Source organism: Gymnoscopelus microlampas (assembly GCF_963454915.1).
Source record: "Gymnoscopelus microlampas genome assembly, chromosome: 22".
Lineage (NCBI taxonomy): Eukaryota > Metazoa > Chordata > Actinopteri > Myctophiformes > Myctophidae > Gymnoscopelus > Gymnoscopelus microlampas.
In genome coordinates, this window is record NC_139959.1 from 21,616,835 (window position 1) to 21,636,534 (window position 19,700).

At 42.4% G+C, this 19,700-nt stretch overlaps 1 protein-coding gene across 8 annotated transcripts in view; it reads right to left on the bottom strand.

Moving 5' to 3' along the window:
* The window catches only part of col11a1a (collagen, type XI, alpha 1a), a 125,203-nt gene that overhangs the window by 85,401 nt on the left and 20,102 nt on the right, over positions 1 to 19,700 (bottom strand). The window contains exons 5-11 of one of the 8 annotated variants that reach the window (XM_084049237.1): positions 12,497 to 12,621; positions 8,578 to 8,671; positions 7,532 to 7,621; positions 4,646 to 4,936; positions 2,413 to 2,478; positions 1,825 to 1,866; positions 1,155 to 1,217 (exon numbers count right to left, since the gene is read on the bottom strand). In XM_084049237.1, coding sequence (XP_083905363.1) covers positions 1,155 to 1,217; positions 1,825 to 1,866; positions 2,413 to 2,478; positions 4,646 to 4,936; positions 7,532 to 7,621; positions 8,578 to 8,671; positions 12,497 to 12,621 — 771 coding nt within the window. Of the gene's footprint in view, positions 1 to 1,154; positions 1,218 to 1,824; positions 1,867 to 2,412; positions 2,479 to 4,645; positions 4,937 to 7,531; positions 7,622 to 7,871; positions 8,070 to 8,577; positions 8,672 to 12,492; positions 12,622 to 19,700 lie in introns of all 8 variants that reach the window. The other 7 variants (XM_084049236.1, XM_084049239.1, XM_084049238.1 and 4 more) reach the window with 7 other exon arrangements.

The window sequence follows — 19,700 nt, forward strand, 5'->3', positions numbered from 1 at the left end:
CTGGAGGTGGGATGCTGGTGGGATTTATTAGCATGTGTCCTGCCCCCCTAACCCTCCTCCAGCAGACAGAACAGTCCTGCCTGTATCTCAAAGCCATGCCACTGACTCCTGTCCAAAACCAACATCCTCTCTTCCATGACTGCTGGCGTGTGTGCGTGCATATGTATGTGCGTGCGTGTGTGCGTGCGTGTGCGCTTGGAAGAGTGCGGTGAGTTTCAGAACCTAATGAGCTATGCGCTAATGATCAATTATAGCCTTACCAAAAGGAAAGTCAGTACAAGCAGCATTCATTTTCCCTTTTCATAATGCGAGCTTCAGCATTTGGCAAGTTACAGTGGTGTAAAGTACATTTACTCAAGTACTGTACTTTACAAGTACAGTACAATTTTGAGGTGTTTTTACTTTATGAGTATTTCCAGCTTTCAGTACTTTTACTTCTACTCCACTACATCTCATGAGGCAAATCTTGTACTTTTACTCCACAACAATTATTTGAAAACTTTAGTTACTAGTTACTTTGCAATTATCAATTATTTTATTGTAAAACATACATTAACCACTTTAGCCCTATTTTATACACAGGCTATTTGAAAATAGCCAATCTACAAGCTTGTAGATCGGCTATTTTCAAATATGTTAGTACTTTTACTTTTGGTACTTTAAGTACATTTTGATGCCAATACTTTTGTACTTTTACTCAAGTAAATTTTGAATTCTGGACTTTTACTTGTAACAGAGTATTCTATATTGCAGTATTGGTGGTACTTTTACTTAAGTAAAGAATTTTAGTACTTTTTCCACCACTGGCAAGTTACTCATTCATCTCAATGAGTCACCCCCCTAAGCTGCTGGTGAGGTCAGGGACCTGACAAACTAACCCTGTAGCACTTTACAGTAACCCCCCCCCCTCGCGCGCGCGCACGCACGCACGCACGCACGCGCGCGCGCACACACACACACACACACACACACACACACACACACACACACACACACACACACACACACACACACACACACACACACACACACACACACACACACACACACACACACACACACACACACACACACACACACACACACACACACACACACACACACACACACACATAAAAGTGGGCTGTACAAGGGACATAAATAGCAAGACTCACCCTGTCGCCAGGATCTCCAGCCCCGCCTGGGGGTCCTTGTAGACCTGAGGGACCTGGAAGACCCTAAAGAAAGACAGCGGGGTCAGCAGAGCTCACCTCAACCTGAGTCTGTGTCATTTATGTACATTACATTACATTACATTACATTACAGTCATTTAGCAGACGCTTTTATCCAAAGCGACTTACAATAAGTGTATTCAACATAGGTAGGGAACGAAAACTACTAATCAACAGAAGTCTTAAGTGCATTCTCTTCTAAAACAAGCACTAAGAGTATACCTAGCACTAAGGTAAAAGTGCAATATATCAGCTACCTACTTTCTTAACCCTTTAAGACCTGAGGCGATTCTTAAAAATGTTTTCTAAATCCTAACACTTTTTTGAAAAAAAAATCCCAACATTTTTTTCCAAGATTTTTCAAAAATAGCAGATATACAAGCTCATAGCGCGGCACTCGGTGCCGCGCTATGAGCTTGTATATCTGCTATTTTTGAATAGCCAAAGACATCTTAAGTGACACAGATGCGTTCCTTGTCTTAATGGGTTAAACAGATGAGACAAATAGGAAAATCCAATGAGCAAGAGTTAAGACCAATAAGTGTATCGAATAAACAAGATCCAATAAAACCATGAAAATGAACGTTTCTCATCGTAGAACAATATACTCACAGCTGGGCCGGGACCGCCAGGGGGTCCTTCAATCAGCATGCCCTGGGAAAGACAAGCATATTCTGTCATGTTAATAACCAGTGGTCAAAAGTAACTAAGTACACTTACTCAAGCATTGCACTTAAATGTGTACAGTTTTTACTCTTTTTAGTTTTTTACTAATACTAGTATTTACATCTTCTCCACTACATGTCTTTGGCAGCTTTAGTTACAAGTTACTTTAGTAGTAGATAGATCATACATTAACCACTTATAATGAGTATTAGTGAGGACAAATTATATGACGATAAGGTTGAAAATGGATGCTCCTTTAAGCCCTATTTAATACTTTGGCCATTAAAAAATAGCTTGGCTATTAAAAAATTGGAAATTATTTCAATAATGGCACATTTGTCGAGAAGTTTTGAATTTCCTTTTCCAAACTTTGGCCTATAATGACATGCCAAGAATCGGGACGCCAGGGTTCAAAGTTGTTAAGGTATCTGATAGTTCATGTAAAGTCGCACGACTGTTTCAACAGGATTCTCCCTCGGGACCAAATGTGATCATTTCAAGGGGTTCAGGGTTGTGTTTTTGTGGGTGTCTTACAGGTTCGATCACCGCTGGTTCGCCCTTCTCTCCTTTCTCACCGAAGGCCCCTCCTGCACCTGCAACCTGAGAGGTAAAAAAGCAACCACTGTGGTTAAGATTCATCCCATGCTGTCTGCGGCCCATGGATAGCTGAATAACCATGACGAGCAACACTGAATGAGAAGGTGTTTCAACTACCAACAAAAAAAAGAAGAATATGCACTGCATAAAGATAGGATAAATCCAACCGTTTGAACAACCACGGCTGAAATATCAATCGATATCATATTCTTTAGTTTAGCTACTCGGAAAGAGAGTGGATAAAGATGGAGATGAACTACCGTGAAGATAGCGGTTACTAAAACAGGCATAATGTTAGTAGAGAAGAGTGAAGGGGGGACCTCTATGGCTCATATGCAACAGCAGTCATATTGGAAGGAAATTGGGCCTCTTCCTTACTTCCTTTACAGGTGTGACCAATGTTACTAATTAAGGCTCTGTTCCATTTAAATTTCAAGGACCCCTCTAACTCTGAGAGTGTACAAATGGAACCAAATGGACCAATTGTCCAATTGGTTCCATTTGTACACTCTCCGAGTTACACAGCCGTAAGGGGCCATTTAGGGGCTATTTAGGGGCCATTTAGACCCACTGGTGTAGCAGAGTGTTTCCAGTGAGCCAACATGCACAATATCAGCACCCTGACTCTGTTTGACCAGAATGGAACAGAGCCTTAATTAGTATCGTTGGTAACACCTGTGAAGGAAGCGAGGAAGATGCCCAATTTCTGTCCAATATGGCTGCTGGGCATAGACTCTATTGGAGCCGTAATGTCACCACATTCCTATGGTGCTGTGTGTTTTAGAAGGACTGATTGAGACAGAGAGTAAAACCTCTTGACATGCAAAACACTCAGAAGTCACAGAGAAATGACAAATCACCAAACAATCCCAGTGTTCATGTGAAATGATCATTTTTTGCACTTTTTCAACTGGAACAGACGGGTAAACATGTGAAGACATATTTGTGCGTGTGTGTGTGTAGGGGTCTGGTTAAAGGGGATTGAGGATAGGTGGATAGGTGAAGGATTACGACAGGTAAACCACTAATATAAACCTAGTGCTGACAACATAAACAAGCCAAACAGTAATCAAATCCAAACAGAGGACTCGTACCGCGTGAACTCAAACTGAATGGAGGCCATGTGATATGGAGTTAAACACCTCAATAAATAAATGGACAAAAGTGTGAATAGAAGCGTAAATCTAAAGAGTCAATCTAAATAAACATATCATTGCTGTCGTCCAGAAACCTTGTAATCTCCATATTTCATATTTGTGTGGGGGGGGGTTTTCTCTTCGTAAAAATGAATGCCCTATTTTATACTCTGTCGAGTGTTGCACAAAAGTAGCAAAATTTTCGAAAGATGAATGTAAGTAAGTAGGTAGGTAAAAAAGCATTAACAAGAGCTTGTGACTAAATAATAACTACACTACAAAGAACACAGGTTCTTTTTTCCATTTCCTAAAAAGGAAAGGTTTTGGACAAGGTTTCCACCCGACAGCGACGATACATACAGGATCTGCGTGAGATAGTGTGTGTGTGTGTGTGTGTGTGTGTGTGTGTGTGTGTGTGTGTGTGTGTACACTGGGCAGACAGCTGGCTCTGTGGTATGGGTTAATTGCTGTGTCCTGGGGCTTATTGGGAGAGATATGTCACTGACAGACTGCTTGTTAGAAAACCGAGGAGGAGGTGGAGGCGGAGCAAGAGGAGAGGGCGGAGAGTGCGTGCGTGCGTACGTGCGTGTGTACGTGCGTGTGTCTGTGTATGTGTGTGTGTGTGTGTGTGTGTGTGTGTGTGCATGTGTGTGTTTAATCATGTGTTCATGCTGTTCTCACATCATGTAAGATGATGTAAGAACAGCAACAGTGCCGCTATGTGTGAATATGGTCACTTACAAATATGACTTACTACATCACAAAGCACCTGCCAAAGGACACAACAACAGACAGGGTAGAAGGGGGTAGATCCCACACACACATACATGACAATGACACATTCCTCATGCCAAGCTTGTCGACCAGGCATGCGACGGACCGGAAGTGAGACAGAGATCCAGAGACAAATGTGAACACAGCAGCTATACAGAACACGCTACGGGAGATATCATGCACACACCCCCCGGTGGTTGGAAACGTCGAGAGGGGTCCCGTAGTGTGGTCGTGGCAGGGGGGGGCGGTGAGGTACTTACGGCGCTCTCCGAGACGTCGATTTCGGCGGCCACCCCGGGCCCCACCTGGTCGTCGTAAGTGTTAGCCGTGGGGTTGGGCAGAGCCGTGCCATACTCATCATAAAGTCCATAATCATACACCTTCCTGTCAACCTCGCCCAAGTCATACTCCTTGAGGTCATACTCCTTAAAGTCATACGCGTCCGCGCCGGCGTCCACGTTGGCGCCCACCGTTTCCGGGGCAACAACGGTGGGCTCCAGGCCAGGAGTGGCGTCGGTGACCAAGTCACCGACAGCGTGCTCCTCCACAGCCTGTTACAGGTGTTACCCAAGCGAAGGAGCGCGGGGGGGAGAAGTGTCAGGGAATAGGGATGTTAGTTAAGCAAGTTGAGGGGCAAAATAAAATAAATTATCCATTATCAAAGCTTTGCAGTTTGTAAATGAATTCAGCATGATATGGAGAGAACAAAACAAATCTACAGTATGGCAATGGTAACACCTTATTTATATCCCGAAATAATGTTTTTAAAAAAATGTAAACTGTTCTTCTGTCATCAGCAGCAGTTGTACGACTGCAGTGGTTCTTAACCACTCTTAACCATGGTTAAGAACTCTATGAATTGAGTACGAAGGACCCCAATGGAAACAAGCCATATGGCTTTCTTGGGTTTTAAATCCTATTAGCTGACCTTGTATTGAACTGTACTTTCATGTGCTTTTTTCTGCAAACTTCTAATAAAGTATTCAATCAATCAATCATGTACTGTGGGGGACCTAGTATAGAGCCCTGGGGGACCCCAGTCAGCTAAGTATAGTTAAGTGGTTTAATAAATAAATACCTACTGTACTCTTCAACCACAATATGAATGATGTATGGTTCCTGTGGCTTAGCCTTTTTAAACACATTATCACAAAGTCCTGGGTTCAAGTCTGACTCCGGGCTTCGGTTGCACGTCAACCTCTATTATTATTCTCTATTATCAACGTCCTGTCTCTTCTCACTGTCTACTTGGAATGAAGCTAGTAAGGCTTGGAAAATGATCTTTGAAAAAAATGATGTATTGATTAATTTACTGTTATGGCCTATGGCCATATCTGATTCTTTCACATTGTATGCTGTATGTACATAGTAGTACAGTGACCTCTGTTATCCTGTTCATTCTGCAGCATGGGCTGCAGTTTACCTCAGGTTCAGTAAATTATGGGGAATAAATAAAGTGTTACCGTTATGATTGAAGGATATCATTATCGACTCTGACAATCAAATGGTAGTCAATCATTCACGTCTGAGACAGACTTGATGTTATCGCAGTCTTTCTACCCCAACATCATACAATCACACATGATGTGTTGATATGTGGTCCAGCGATGCCCGATTTATACTTGAATGCCGGTGTCACGTACCAGGAAAAAAAGCTGATCTACAAGCATGTAGATCTGCTATTTCTGGAGCACGACACCAGGACATAACCATGTATAAGTCAGGCATAAAGAAAGACTGAGATAGATGAAGCATGTCTGAAATGACAGGAGAAACTTTTTTTCTCTTTTTTTTTATGAATGGCAAATCAATCAGCAAAATGGTAGTCATGTGCAGCAATACAGTATAAAGTACATCAAAGAGCAAAATGTAGTTGTGTGCAGAAATACAATGTGCATCATAGAACTTGGTGGAATTTAACTGTTTCAATCGATACATTTCAGGAAGTTTTCAATAGCCGATTGTGATGACTTTATCATGAGATTTAAGACACCACTTCATCCTAACACACACTTGTATTTGGCACAGCACCACAACCAAAGTCTTACAGAAAATAACATTTTACATCATTTTGAAGAATGATTGTTGTGTATTTTAGCTCTGGTGGATAGCTAAATGGATGTAATTATACAGATATACATGGCAATGCTCCCATCACACCAAATGATTATGCTCATGATGCCCGTGTAATCACATCCAATTTGGCAAACACCCTTATAGCAATGCAATTTCATAGTTGGCTGTGAGGAGATTTATGCCCCGTTGATCAGAGTTCGTTTAGAGGCAATTAGTGGAACTGGTGATCAAAAGCCACACCAATGAATTCACTTCAATTCCATTGAGGCACTGCTCTCAATGCAATTTACTGGGACGTCCTAAATCCTGGGTAAGGCTGCAAGTCTTGTCAACTGTCCAGCTTCTATGGTTAACAAAACAAGTATCAATCTTTTCGTGACACCTTTGAAGTAAGACTTTATTTCTTATGTCTTTGTGTGCTGAAGCATTTCAGCGCAAATAGCTATCTCCAAATTTAAAGAAAAATGCTTTGGGGTAACGTCATCTTCATCTTAATTTAATGCTGTGTTTCTGATTAACAGGAAGAGCCCCCAAACCCCCCAGTGAACATAACCATGAAAACGTCCTTGCTCATTTCCCATTTCAAACTTGACATATTTTACCCCAGAGAGCCCACATAGTGTGAAACACATCAAACAATGACTTGGTTCATTCGAAAGAGCAAAGTATCGGGTTGATTCTCTGTTGATTGTAAACCATAATTTCCCAAATAGGGGGGGGGCTGGGAAAAAAAGCTGCAGCCTTAGCCAAGATTGAACTAAATCAGAGAGAGCTACACATTTCCTGCAGGGCAGTCCACCATGTCACTTTGTGAGAAAATCAGAATTTAAAAAAACATGGCGTACACTGCACAGCAGAGACAATGCATCGTAGCTCAGTTCTGCCACCAACAAAGCCCTACTACAGTAGGTTTGGGGGAAAAACACAACAATTGCTTCCAATTGTTTTGTCTTTAGTCATTTCATACCAGGTACTTCCTCGTGGTCATGTCTTCCCGGCTCACACCGAAAAACATCTCTAACTTTATTTTTTTTTAAAGTAGGCCAAAGTGAAGATGAAAAAACATTTACCTCGCTGGGTCCGGTCACGGTATCGGGCGACTGAGTTTGAGCAGTTCCATAGTCAGTGTCTGTATAGTACTCTCCTTCTACATTGTTTAGCTGAGTTGTGTTGGAAAACAAAAAAAAGGAAAAAAGAATAAAAGGAAGGGTTAACACAGAAGCTCAATACAGAGGTTAATCGCTCGGGGATCATCTCGCGCTAAAGACTCCACTATAGCACTACAGAGAAGAGGGGGGTCAGCTACTGAAGATCTTGTTCCACCATCATAGATTTTTCCCACCGTTATTCTGAGGAGGGGAAGATCATGATGGGATCTTGTTCGTTGTTTCGCTCGTGGTTGATTATTACCCTAAAATCGCCCCTGTGTCGCGCCGGCGCTGTGGCCTGGTAGCCAGGCATCGGTCGCTTCTTCTTAGCGGCAAACTTTTTAGCCGGCGACTTTTTGGCGGCCAAGAACTTTAAGGGCTTGGGCTTAGATTTACTGAGGGACTTTCTGCTCCTCTTCTGTTTCATGGAGACGCTACGTTTCTTTCTCTGCAAGAGGTTCTGCAAGAGGTTGCGGGGCAACAAAGAACACCAAAGACAAACATAGCACATTTATAGAAAAAAAAGAATGATGATGTGAGGAAAAAAAGAGAGAATGCTGCAACATTATGTGACAACCAGGGTCAGACAAAAACATGAAAACAGACAGTGTAGGCAAGGTTGTGTTTCAGAATCTCTTCAGAACTATTCTATGATAAGGCGGCTAGCGCCATTAGACTGCCATGGTTCTCAAAATGCAAAACATTGTGTTGCTGAGATCTGATAATAAATACAATAGTCCTTAAAGACATGCTGGAGCGCAACCGGACACTCGAAGCAGAAGGTATTTGATGAGTGAGAGAAGGTAACACATTAAGTTGGAATGACATGGATGAGACACATTGACACACAAGACAACTGCAGGAGAGAGAGGGGACTCGAGAGAGCAGGATGACGAACAGGAGGGGACATCACTTCACGGGACACACGTTTTCTTTTTTTTCTGTTTCCTTTTTCCCCAAGAATTTACCTGAGGTTCAGAATAGTCTCCAGTTGGAACGGTCTCTGTGGCTCCTTCAGAGTAATCATAGAACTGAGTGTAATCTAAGTCATCAATAGAGTACTGGAGAGGTCAAGAAAGAGAGAGAAAGAGAGAGAGAGAGAGAGAGAGAGAGAGAGAGAGAGGGAGGAAGAGGAGCTGTTAGCATTAGCATCACTGTTGCAAAGTGGAATTAGAAGATACATAAATATAATTCTAAGCATTAAAAGCATAATGACACTTTGGTAGAGGTTTCGGTTGTGTAGCTAGTAGCTACCGTGGCGTGATGGAACTTGGCAACTCTGCGAGATATCTTGCTCTGTTGCTTCAGCCTCCTCGTTGACATACATTGCATGGTGAAACACGTCTCAAAGTCAATCTTTAAGCACATAAACAAACGCAAACAAAGCCGATTCTGCCAATATATATAACATCACAAAACCGAGTGGGGATTTTTTTTTTAACAAATATGTGAACTTCATTTTGATGTAGCTACTGGGAAGAAGACCGGGACTGGATCCGTGGATTCGGATTCAGATCTTCAAACCGTAAAATCAACAGGAAGCTTAATTTTATTCTTTATAACAAATGCCATACTGGGTTTTGTGACGTTATATATCGGCAGAATCTGCTTGTTTGCGTTCATTCATAGGTTAAAACAGTGACTTTACGAGCTGTGCAATTTAAGTGAATTTGAAATATAAATGTCTAATCAACAGAACAGAGCAAGATGTCTCGCCGAGTCGCGAGTTACATCATGGCAAACCAAAACCTCTACCAAAGTCGTATTTTGCTTTGGTAGCCTATTCATGGCAAACAATAGCTGAGTGAAGTATTGTCCCAATAATATGACAAAAGCATATTCATCTGCAGAAAACACATTTTTATCTGCAGTCATCAATACTTCGTTGTACTGCATGGTCATGTATTTTACCGACAGTGTTAAAAAAGAACATCTGCAAAGCAAGGTTAGAGCTTGTTGATAAGCAAATTACCTCAACTTATCAACAAACAATGATGACAGATGATAAAAGAAAAAAAAAATATTGTTGAAACATGTCAGACTCATTCTATAGACCAGTGGTTCTCAAAGTGGGCTAGATCTGCTATTTTTGAACTTGAAGAATTATGAAACAATTTGAACAATTTTGAAAAGTATATAGTCTTCTCTTATGGGGGCCCCTGGCACAATTCCTTTCAGATGAGGGTCAAATACATATCAATTTGGGGGTGCTTGACATGACAACGTTTGAGAACCACCGCTATAGACATGTAAACAGGTGGGGTGTTAAAGAGCTCGTTAAGTGAAGGTGAACATCAGGAAATGCTATAGGAACACACGAATGCCAGGCCAGCTGCATTCTGGAGGATATCGTCATGGAACTTTCTATTCTATTCTCCCAGCATGAGGATTAGATCCTTCAGGACATCTAAAAGCATATGCCACATTAAAAGGGCGCTTGATTTACTTAAAGTGTACCTTGTTACAGTTCTAACGTCCCCTAGCCCTGCGTATTATGTTTCACCCAGGAACAATAAAATTGTGGCTGGAGCTTATCAAAGCAGTCTCTCCACAAACATAAAACCAAGTATAAAGTGACTCTGAAGAGGGGCTGGGAGGGAAAAACGCACGAGCCGCAAGCTTGCTCATAAATGTTTATTACTCCATGCTGCGACTCGAAGGCAAAGTCTGAACGTGCCCGATGTGCTTAATTGATGAAAAACAATGTGATGTCACTTAACTGTTTCCAGTTTTCCAGGCTTAACATAATTATCTCTCAATAAAGTTGCCCTAGAGCAATGGATCAGCCTTCAAATCAAAGTTCTGAGCCTTAATCCTTAAACAAAAATAGACCCCTCTAATGTAAGTGTCCTTTAGTTTTTCCATGATGTCAAATTCATCGTCGCTTTCTTAGACTTCCGACCATCGGCAGCACTTTGTAATGTATGCCTCAAATGTACATACTGCCAGTGGAGCCAGTAGGCCTGTCACAATTATTAATTATTACAGTCTAATCGCAATTATTTAAGATCATCGCAATTATTTTGCATAATCGTCATAATCGTTTCCGTGTTGGAAAATGTTCATATAGTTTCAAACATTTTCAAAAAGCCCACGACGCATCGCATCGTGATGCATTGTGAGCTTGTAGATGTATTAATTTTCTATTAATGTTTTTTAGTTATCAAATATGCCAGTAATTTCTTTGTGTATTTAGTCATATTATATTTGTCGTATCTGCAGAGCATGTTCTAAAACAACATTCTTGTCAATATCATCCATTAACCTCTCACAGGTGGTTGAAATGAGTAATATTGACTTATCAGAGGGATGTGGCCTACGATGCTGGTCTTGTTTTATCCTCATGTCTCTGCTCACAAGTGTCAGCATCACAGGCCAAACATACGAGGTTAATAGGCTTTTCCGTTGCAAGCTGAGATATCAAAAGCAAGGTGGATGAGGGAGAATGGGGGTGTTGGAGGAAGAGTCGTGGTCCCTACTCTTTTCATTGAGTGAATGGCACACCTAGGACTAGAGCCATAAGTATAACATTAGTGAATATCTAATACAAATTCATTATTCCGCCTCCCCTTGCGTTCTACCTTAGTTAGTCCTGTCTTTGAACTGGAATACGCCACAATCTGAAATGACGTACGGAATGCATGAGAAATATGCATAGCTGATAATCTATGTACAGTGGTTCTCAAAGTGGGGGTCCAGGGACCCTTATAGGATTCTTTGAGGGTGTTTCTAAATGGACCCCTTTACACGTCTGTACAAATGGATTTTGGTTCAACGTGTACACTCCCAGAGTTAACTTAACCCATTAAATCCGGCAACGCATCTATGTCATTTTAGATTTCTTTTGGCTATTCAAAAAAAATATGTATTCAAAGATTTGCACACATTTTCACGATTCTTCAAAAATAGCAGATCTACAAGCTCTGCTATTTTTGAATAGCAAAAAAGAAATCTAAAATGACAGAGTCGCGTTCGCAGATTGAATGGGTTAAGGGAGTACTTGAAATTAAAAACGTTTGAGAACCACTGATCTATGACTGTAATTTACTGTACGTATCCGTACATGAACGGTTATTATGACATAATATTGAACAACGCCAGAGAGTTGTTGAGGCGCGTGCTGCTGGCACCTGCTCTCCTCCTGGAACATAAAACTGTGGCTTAGCCGCGCACTGTAACAGATCTGCAAAACGCATTAGCAGAACAAGCCAAAAGGCTCTCCAAACTGGACACAGACACAGCGGAATTTGAGGAATTTTCCCCGGGATCCAACAAGTTACTCAGCTAAAAATACAACAACTGGGAAACCGGGCGTGCCGACAAGTAGCTATACTGTAACGCAATCTCAAAGGGATAGTTCACCCAAAAAATGACTTATTTTCTATCAATTACACATTGAATTCATGGAGACCTTTTAGTTTTTGTCGCATTCCTAAGCCAATAATATGATGTCCGCCGGTCATCAAATTATTGGCTTAGGAATGCGACAAAAACAAAAAATCTTCATGAAATTAAGGCTCCATGGGGTGAGTAATTGATAGAAAAAAAGTCATTTTAGGGGTGAACTATCCCTTTAAAAGCCCTTTGCAGAGTATGGTTAGATCTGAGGGGGTTTATAAATCTGAAATATTGTCCTCTCAAATTGTGTTTAACACGCATAAACACACCAAACCATCATAGGGCTACACAAAGCCTCCTGGAACCGTGGTTCCTCGCCACGTTCCCGTGTGTCAGTGACTCATGATCACGCTGAATGACGTCCCAGGTTGATCTGTCCCCGCGAAAGGAACAAACACGGTTACAAAATGAACCAAGAGGGCCCTCAAACGGTTCCCTGCTGAACCCCCCGAGGGCCCTACACCCCCCTCCCCAAGTTGACTGACCTCATCATCGTCTGGCTCCTGGGCCTGCAGGGACTGGCCGTGGGGGATGTCACAGTCTGGACTGTAGTGTTCACAGTAGTCGTAAGCTGCTTTGGGATCAGCGACGATCAAAAGTTGCTGGATGTCGCCCTGCAGAGAAAAAGAGAAAATCAGGTAAATACAGGTGTACCGTGGGGGTCATCAGGATCAGACTATTCAAGACTTCAACAACAGTGTTTTATCATGTATTAGTATTTGATATTTTCAGAAAAAGCATAGAATCCTTTATGTAGCTCACAGTGGCTGACTATTATACATGTACAGTATATTGAGTCAGTAGAACTTGACAGCTCAGAGGGAGTGAGATCAGTGGCACATATACTGTATAGTATGTCACTTAGTATAAAAGGTTTATGGTAAAAAGTATAGCATCGGCCCGGATTCCTGGCGTAGCGGTCCGGGCGCTGTGTCACAGGTTTGAGTCCTGCTGCGTGTCACGTGACTCCCCACCCCTATCTCCCCATTTCCTGTCAGCCTACTGTCCTATCAATAAAGGCATAAAAGCCCACAAATAAATCTTTAAAAAAAAAAAGTATAGCATCAATGTGAATAAAATTGGGTACCTCTGACCTTTGAATTGCCACAAACAATGAAAATTTCTCTCACACGCACGCACGCACACGCACACACACACACACACACACACACACACACACACACACACACACACACACGAAGATCAAGTTCAGACGCAGGGTAAATTATTATTATTACCGCGCGGGCTTTATCCCCGGGAAATCAAACAAACATGTAACATCAGGACAAGAAGAGCAGCACCTGGCAGCCATGTGTGTGCTGTGGTTTAGGTGTTATTTATGAGCAAACAAAGCCAAGTATAGAAGCAACAATACTCCATATCCACTCCTGGCACACACACACACACAGGCTATGTAAAATCACATGCTCGATCACTGTCATTGTCACCCTCAAACCCTTAGGCGGCAATTTGTACAACTCTCAGTTAAACCACATGAAACCGTCCCTATAGCGTCCCCATTCTGGGTCAAACTTTCAGTGGAAAAAGCACTTCTACAAGCACACAACACGCGTCGCGTTGTCGAGCGTCTACATCAGTGGTTCTCAAAGTGAAGGGGTCCTTGAGGGGGTTCCAGGGGCTCCCCAGCTAAATGGCAGATAGTTATGAAGCAAATGGAGCCTACTGGGTCTGTAACTCTGAGAGTGTACAAATGGAACCAAATGGACCCGTTTAGGGTCCATTTGGTTAAATTAACATTGATAAATTAACATTGATTTTACAATATAAATTGGGGGTCCCAGAGATAGAAATGCCATTAAATGGGGGTCCGTAGCCTAATGCATGTCAAACTGGGGGTCCTTGAAATTAAAGTCCGCCGGAGGACCCCAGTCAACAATGTATATCGTCTCTGTCGGGTGGAAACTCATATCATTATGTCCAAAACTGTTACTTTTCAGGATTCAAATTCAAAAGCATCAAAAGCAGCAGATCTACAAGCTCCAAACGCGCCGATTCGCGCCGCGTTTCGAGCTTGTAGATCTACTACTTTTGATGCTTTTGTGTGACGCTGTAGTATGATCAAGTAGGGCGTTAATTTACGGAAAAAACACAAAGTTACAATATGGAGATAAGAGGTTTCTTCACGACAGCAACCGTATAGGAGTAGCTAAAGGAACACATTTGCTTTGCTGTCAGGCAGCCCTGTAATGTGAATAGTGAATACTGCAGCCAGAAGGCCACAGACAGGGCTAACGTGTCTAGGAAGATGAAGTCTGAATGATTCCATGTGTCTGGACTAGAGCCTGACCGATATATCAGCCTGGCCAATATATTTATATTTCTTTTTTTTACAACATTGGCATCTGCAATTCTGCACCCGATGTGTCATAAAATGACATTCAGCTTATGTGTTCATTTTCAAACGTATAAAATGAAGTTAAATTATTTCAAGATTTGACAATCTTTTCTTTACAAAACAGCGGTCAAAACATAGGTAATCAGTGGCCTATAGGACTGTCCAGAATCGGGATCAGCCTCAGACCTAAACATCTGGCATCGGTCAGGGCTCGATAGTCTGAACTGAGCCATCCAACTGGGCCAGTCTCTGAACATGTCACTGGGGAACACAAGCATAATATACTGTACACTATGTACGGTCCATGAGAGCACAAACCAATGCTAAACGGCGGACCTGCCTTTCACCGCCATCAGGAATAAGTATAATAGCAGAGGGGTGAAAAGTGAAAACCATAAACACATGGTTTGGCAAAGTTGCTCAGAACCGCTTGGCTTATGGTTTGAGGTCGGGGCACTGCAACACACACGACTTCCGTTCCAGTACTGTCTGGGCCCCGGGTCTCACCCTGGGCTAAAAGAATAGCCCACGCAGTCGTTGACTGCTATGCAGTGATGTACATTTACTCAAGTACTGTACTTAAGTACAATTTTTGGGTATTTTTTTTGGGGTATTTTTTACTTCTACTCCACTACATCTCAGAGGCAAATATTGTACTTTTACTCCACTACAATTATATGAAAACTTTAGTTACTTTGTAGATGATGAATACTTTCTTACTTTTAGTCAAGTCAATTTTGAATTCCGGACTTTTTACTTGTAACAGAGTATTTCTACATTGCAGTATTGATACTTTTACTTAAGTAAAACATCGGAGTACTTTTTCCACCACTGGCCGAGGCAGTCGTTGACTGCTATGTGAGCGAAAATCTCGTCTCGAAACATCCGGGATTTATCCTCCCGTATACTCTGTAATTGCCCTAACAAATTTCCCAGATCCTGCAGCTTTTGTGTCAGATTCCCACCTTTTACATGGATACCTGGGGGGGGAATAGAAGGACTTGGAAAGCAGAGATGAGTGAGCGTTGTCTTTGGTGTTATAGGGTGCCTGGCAGCAGAACACACAGGTAGAGTCCTGTAGCTCCGCTTCCTGACAGGAGCTCTACTGTATAATAGTTGAGCAGCTAAAGCATGGAGGGCCTGCCAGTAAGAAACCACAGAGAGGTAACCGACAGGCTGAAACGTGTCAGGAGAATGTCTTGTCTAAAGTGTGTGTGTGTGTGTGTGTGTGTGTGTGTGTGTGTGTGTGTGTGTGTGTGTGTGTGTGTGTGTGTGTGTGTGTGTGTGTGTGTGTGTGTGTGTGTGTGTGTGTGTGTGTGTGTGTGTGTGTGTGTGTGTACGCGCGCGCGTGCGTGTGTGTGTCTGTGTGCGCGTGCGCCTGCGTGTGTGCATGTCTGTGTGTGTGTGCGTGTGCGTGTGCGTGTGCGTGTGCGTGTGCGTGTGCGTGTGTGTGTGAGATCTATGGATCCCTGACATAGCAGTATAAACAGCCTTGTGCTAAGGCCCGTCCCATAGGAAAACACACAGACCTCCACACTTTCTCTCTCTCTGAAAAGTATCCATCAACAGATCATTGCACAACTTCAGTTTGACACTGAAGGCAGCGTAGGGGAATTCTTGCAATTGTAAATCAGACCTGGGAGAACATTTATTATTCCTCTGACAGGTGGAATACATTCTAAACCGTGTACCATACAGAGAAAAGGAGTCCAATTATTTTTTTGACAAAATTGCACATGAAATGAAATCATACAGTATATAGGCCTATACACATATGGAAACGTACACACACACACATGCATGCGCACAAGCACACACACGCACGCACGCACGCACACACACACACACACATTTGACAGAGCAACTTTCACATGCATTTGAGTCATATTTGACCAGGAGGCCTGTCACAATTTTTAGTACTTTTTTACTTAGTTGAGTATTTGCAATTTTCTATTCTTTTACTTCTACTCCACTATTATCTCAGAGGCAAATATTGTACGTTTTATACATACATACATACAGACGTATTACATACAACTTTTGATATGGGACTTTCTGCATAATGAGTACTTTTACTTTAAGTATATTTTGATGCCAATACTTTTGTACTTTTACTAAAGCAAATTGTGAATGCCATACTTTCACTTGTATTTCCACATTGTGGTATCGATACTCTTACTCAAGTAAAAAATGTGAGTACTTCTTCCACCACTGCAACAAGCGGGCATGGCATGGGGGCAACGGGTGAACCGGAGTGCCAAGTCTGGGGGCAGAGCGTCAGCAGGGGCACAGAGAGAGAGGGAGAGAGAGATCAAGCCTGGCCCTGAGTTAAGCTGACACAGTGTGACCCCGTGTGTCACCGTAGGGCCGACAGCGAATGCTTGAACCCTGCCTAGAGTTGGCTCTAATTAGTCCACATCTGAGAGAGCTGCCCGCCTGAAGCACTCGTGTGCTTCAAAAACCCAGACTGTGATCAAGAGAGTCAAAACTTCAGTATTGTAACCTTTTAATGTAGATCGAAATGGATTTAAGGCAGGGGTTTTCAACACTTTCCATATTAAGGTCCATATTTTTGTTCGGCATTCGAGCCCCGGACCACCATGTGATGAGATTTAGCCTCTCAGATCCAAAACTTAGCATATTTTGTAGTCGTTGGATACGATTTTGTCCACAATTCCATACTGTATTGATGTTGGTACCATAGGAGAGATAAGAGGCAAACGTTGATCAAAATAACAATTCAATTAAGTAATGCAGATGTTTAACCATAATTCAACTCTTGAGAGCGTAAATGAAACCAAATGGACCCTTACGGGTCCATTTGGTTTCATTTTACGCTCTCAAGAGGTAAAGATCTACTGTATATGGCTACCAACTCTCTATCATTTAGCTGGGGACCACCTGGAACCCCCTCAAGGACCACTGGTGGTCCCTGGACCACTGGGTTAAGGAACAAGGCAAGGTAGGCAAGAAGAGATTGTGTTGAACCAAGAAAGAGAGAGAGAGAAATGCATGCTGGGTTCAGAGACTTAGAGGAGAGCAGCTGTATGGATAAAAGATGTTTTGTGTTTGGAGACACCTGGGAAGAGTTATATGCTCAGTCCCTGGCCTGTCTTGTACCACATACAGCAGAGATAAAAGGTCCCTGGCAAACTGGAGCAAACCAGAGGTTTGAAACACAATATGTATGTTTGTATATGGCAACAGTACAGTACAACACAACACAACACAACACAACACAACACAACACAACACAACACAACACAACACAACACAACACAACACAACACAGCACAGCACAGCACAGCACAAAACTGTAACCGGAAGTTCGGAACACTCGCCCCAAAACACGCTAGCCCCATTATTTCCGTGGACCAGAAGCTTCTTGTATTTGTTTTTACTGAGGATAAGGTTAGAAATAAGTTTAGGGTTAGCCATATTTTTACTGAGATTACGTTTAGGAGTAAGGTTAGGTTTTTAGGCATAGTTTACTGAGGTTAAGGTTAGGAATACCAGGTGAATACCGCCAGATTTGCCCCGGGGCGACTGTGTTTTGGGACGAGCGTTTTGGTATTCCAAAACACAACACAACACAACACAGAGAGAACAGGATAGAAAGAATGAGACATTTAGTGAAACAGAAAGAGAATGAGACAGGTAGAGTGAGACAGAAGGAGAATGAGACAGATAGAGTGAGACAGAAGGAGAATGAGACAGATAGAGTGAGACAGAAGGAGAATGAGACAGATAGAGTGAGACAGAAGAAGAATGAGACAGATAGAGTGAGACAGAAGAAGAATGAGACAGATAGAGTGAGACAGAAGAAGAATGAGACAGATAGAGTGAGACAGAAGAAGAATGAGACAGATAGAGTGAGACAGAAGGAGAATGAGACAGATAGAGTGAGACAGAAGGAGAATGAGACAGATAGAGTGAGGCAGAAAGAGGGATGGAGGTGAGAGGAACAGAGATGCGAGAAAGAGGCGTGATAAATGACTGAGATCTGTGAATTCTCATCGGGCATTTGCTACCCATCCTTGAATTGTTTGTGTGCATTCTCTAACAAACAACTTACATTGCTTTCACATTATCACATTGTGAAGTAAATTCTTTTTAAACATGTATTATAAACTATAGCAAAGATTTTAAACCTTGAAATCCTCCTCTCTGCATGGCAGAAGTGTTAAGAAAAATGGAAAATGGACTTTAAATTAGTCACAGAATGTATTCCTAATGAGTAGACTAAGTCCATTTGAATTATATACCACAAAACAGTCCAACTATGCTTACATTATTCTACAGGCTCAAAGTTACACCATGACCTCATCTTGACCACATGTCAGCATGGGATATAAATACACATGGGGGGGAGTCAAAGGTTAAAGCAGTGCATGGAAATAATATCCGTTTGTTGAGAAAAATGAGTTCTTACACCTTGTTCTGACTGCTCAGTGAAGCCCAATTTAAGTACTTTGTTGTATGTAAATCGGTACGTTTGCCAGCATGGCCGTGTAAGGAGTGAAAAATAAGATGCTACAGTGGTGCCACAACACTATCGCAAACACGCGTGTCTGCCCTTTGCACCAGAAAATGACACAAACCACACCCCCATCGTTTTCATTAGGCCTGCTCTGTCCCCTTTGGCTGGGAGGAAGTGACGTGCTAGCTATCTATCTAACCTGCTAACATGTGTAGTTTGGAAACGGGTGATAGGCTATTATGTCCGTCACGGCTTGCCAACTCGAATGGCGTGCTCATCGATGCGCGAGGCCAGCAGCTGCACGGCGCGGGCGCCTCACAGGCCTCGCTGTCGGCACGCCTGCCTCGTTGTCAAGCGATGACAAAACTCACAGCGACGTGGGGTTTGTGTGGTTTTGCAAAAATGTTCTGGGGCAAAAAGACATGCATCACACAAACACATTTACACACAGACATCGCTTTGTGTCGCTGTCTATAACCATTATCACTTCCATCCTGTAATTACAGAGTGGGTGAATCAAAACAAAAGGAGCCGTCACCACGGGGCCTTTGACATACCTCGGCCCTGGGCCTGTATAGTCCATCTCAGCTGTAATTAGACTGCACTGATACACTAATTAGCCATCCCACCTTCTCAAGACCTATACTATGTACTATAGCCTGATGCAGGGAGGGGTCTTCACTTTCATAACTGATACAGCTGAATTTATGGTGCTATAAAGCACTAAAAGTGGTTATTTGGCTCGTAATCGGAGGGGAACCTCTTTGGTGCTAAACAGCACATATATCTTATGGTGCTATAGCACTTTCGTCAAATAGTGTTATATAAAACCATTAACCCATTAAGACCTGAGGCCG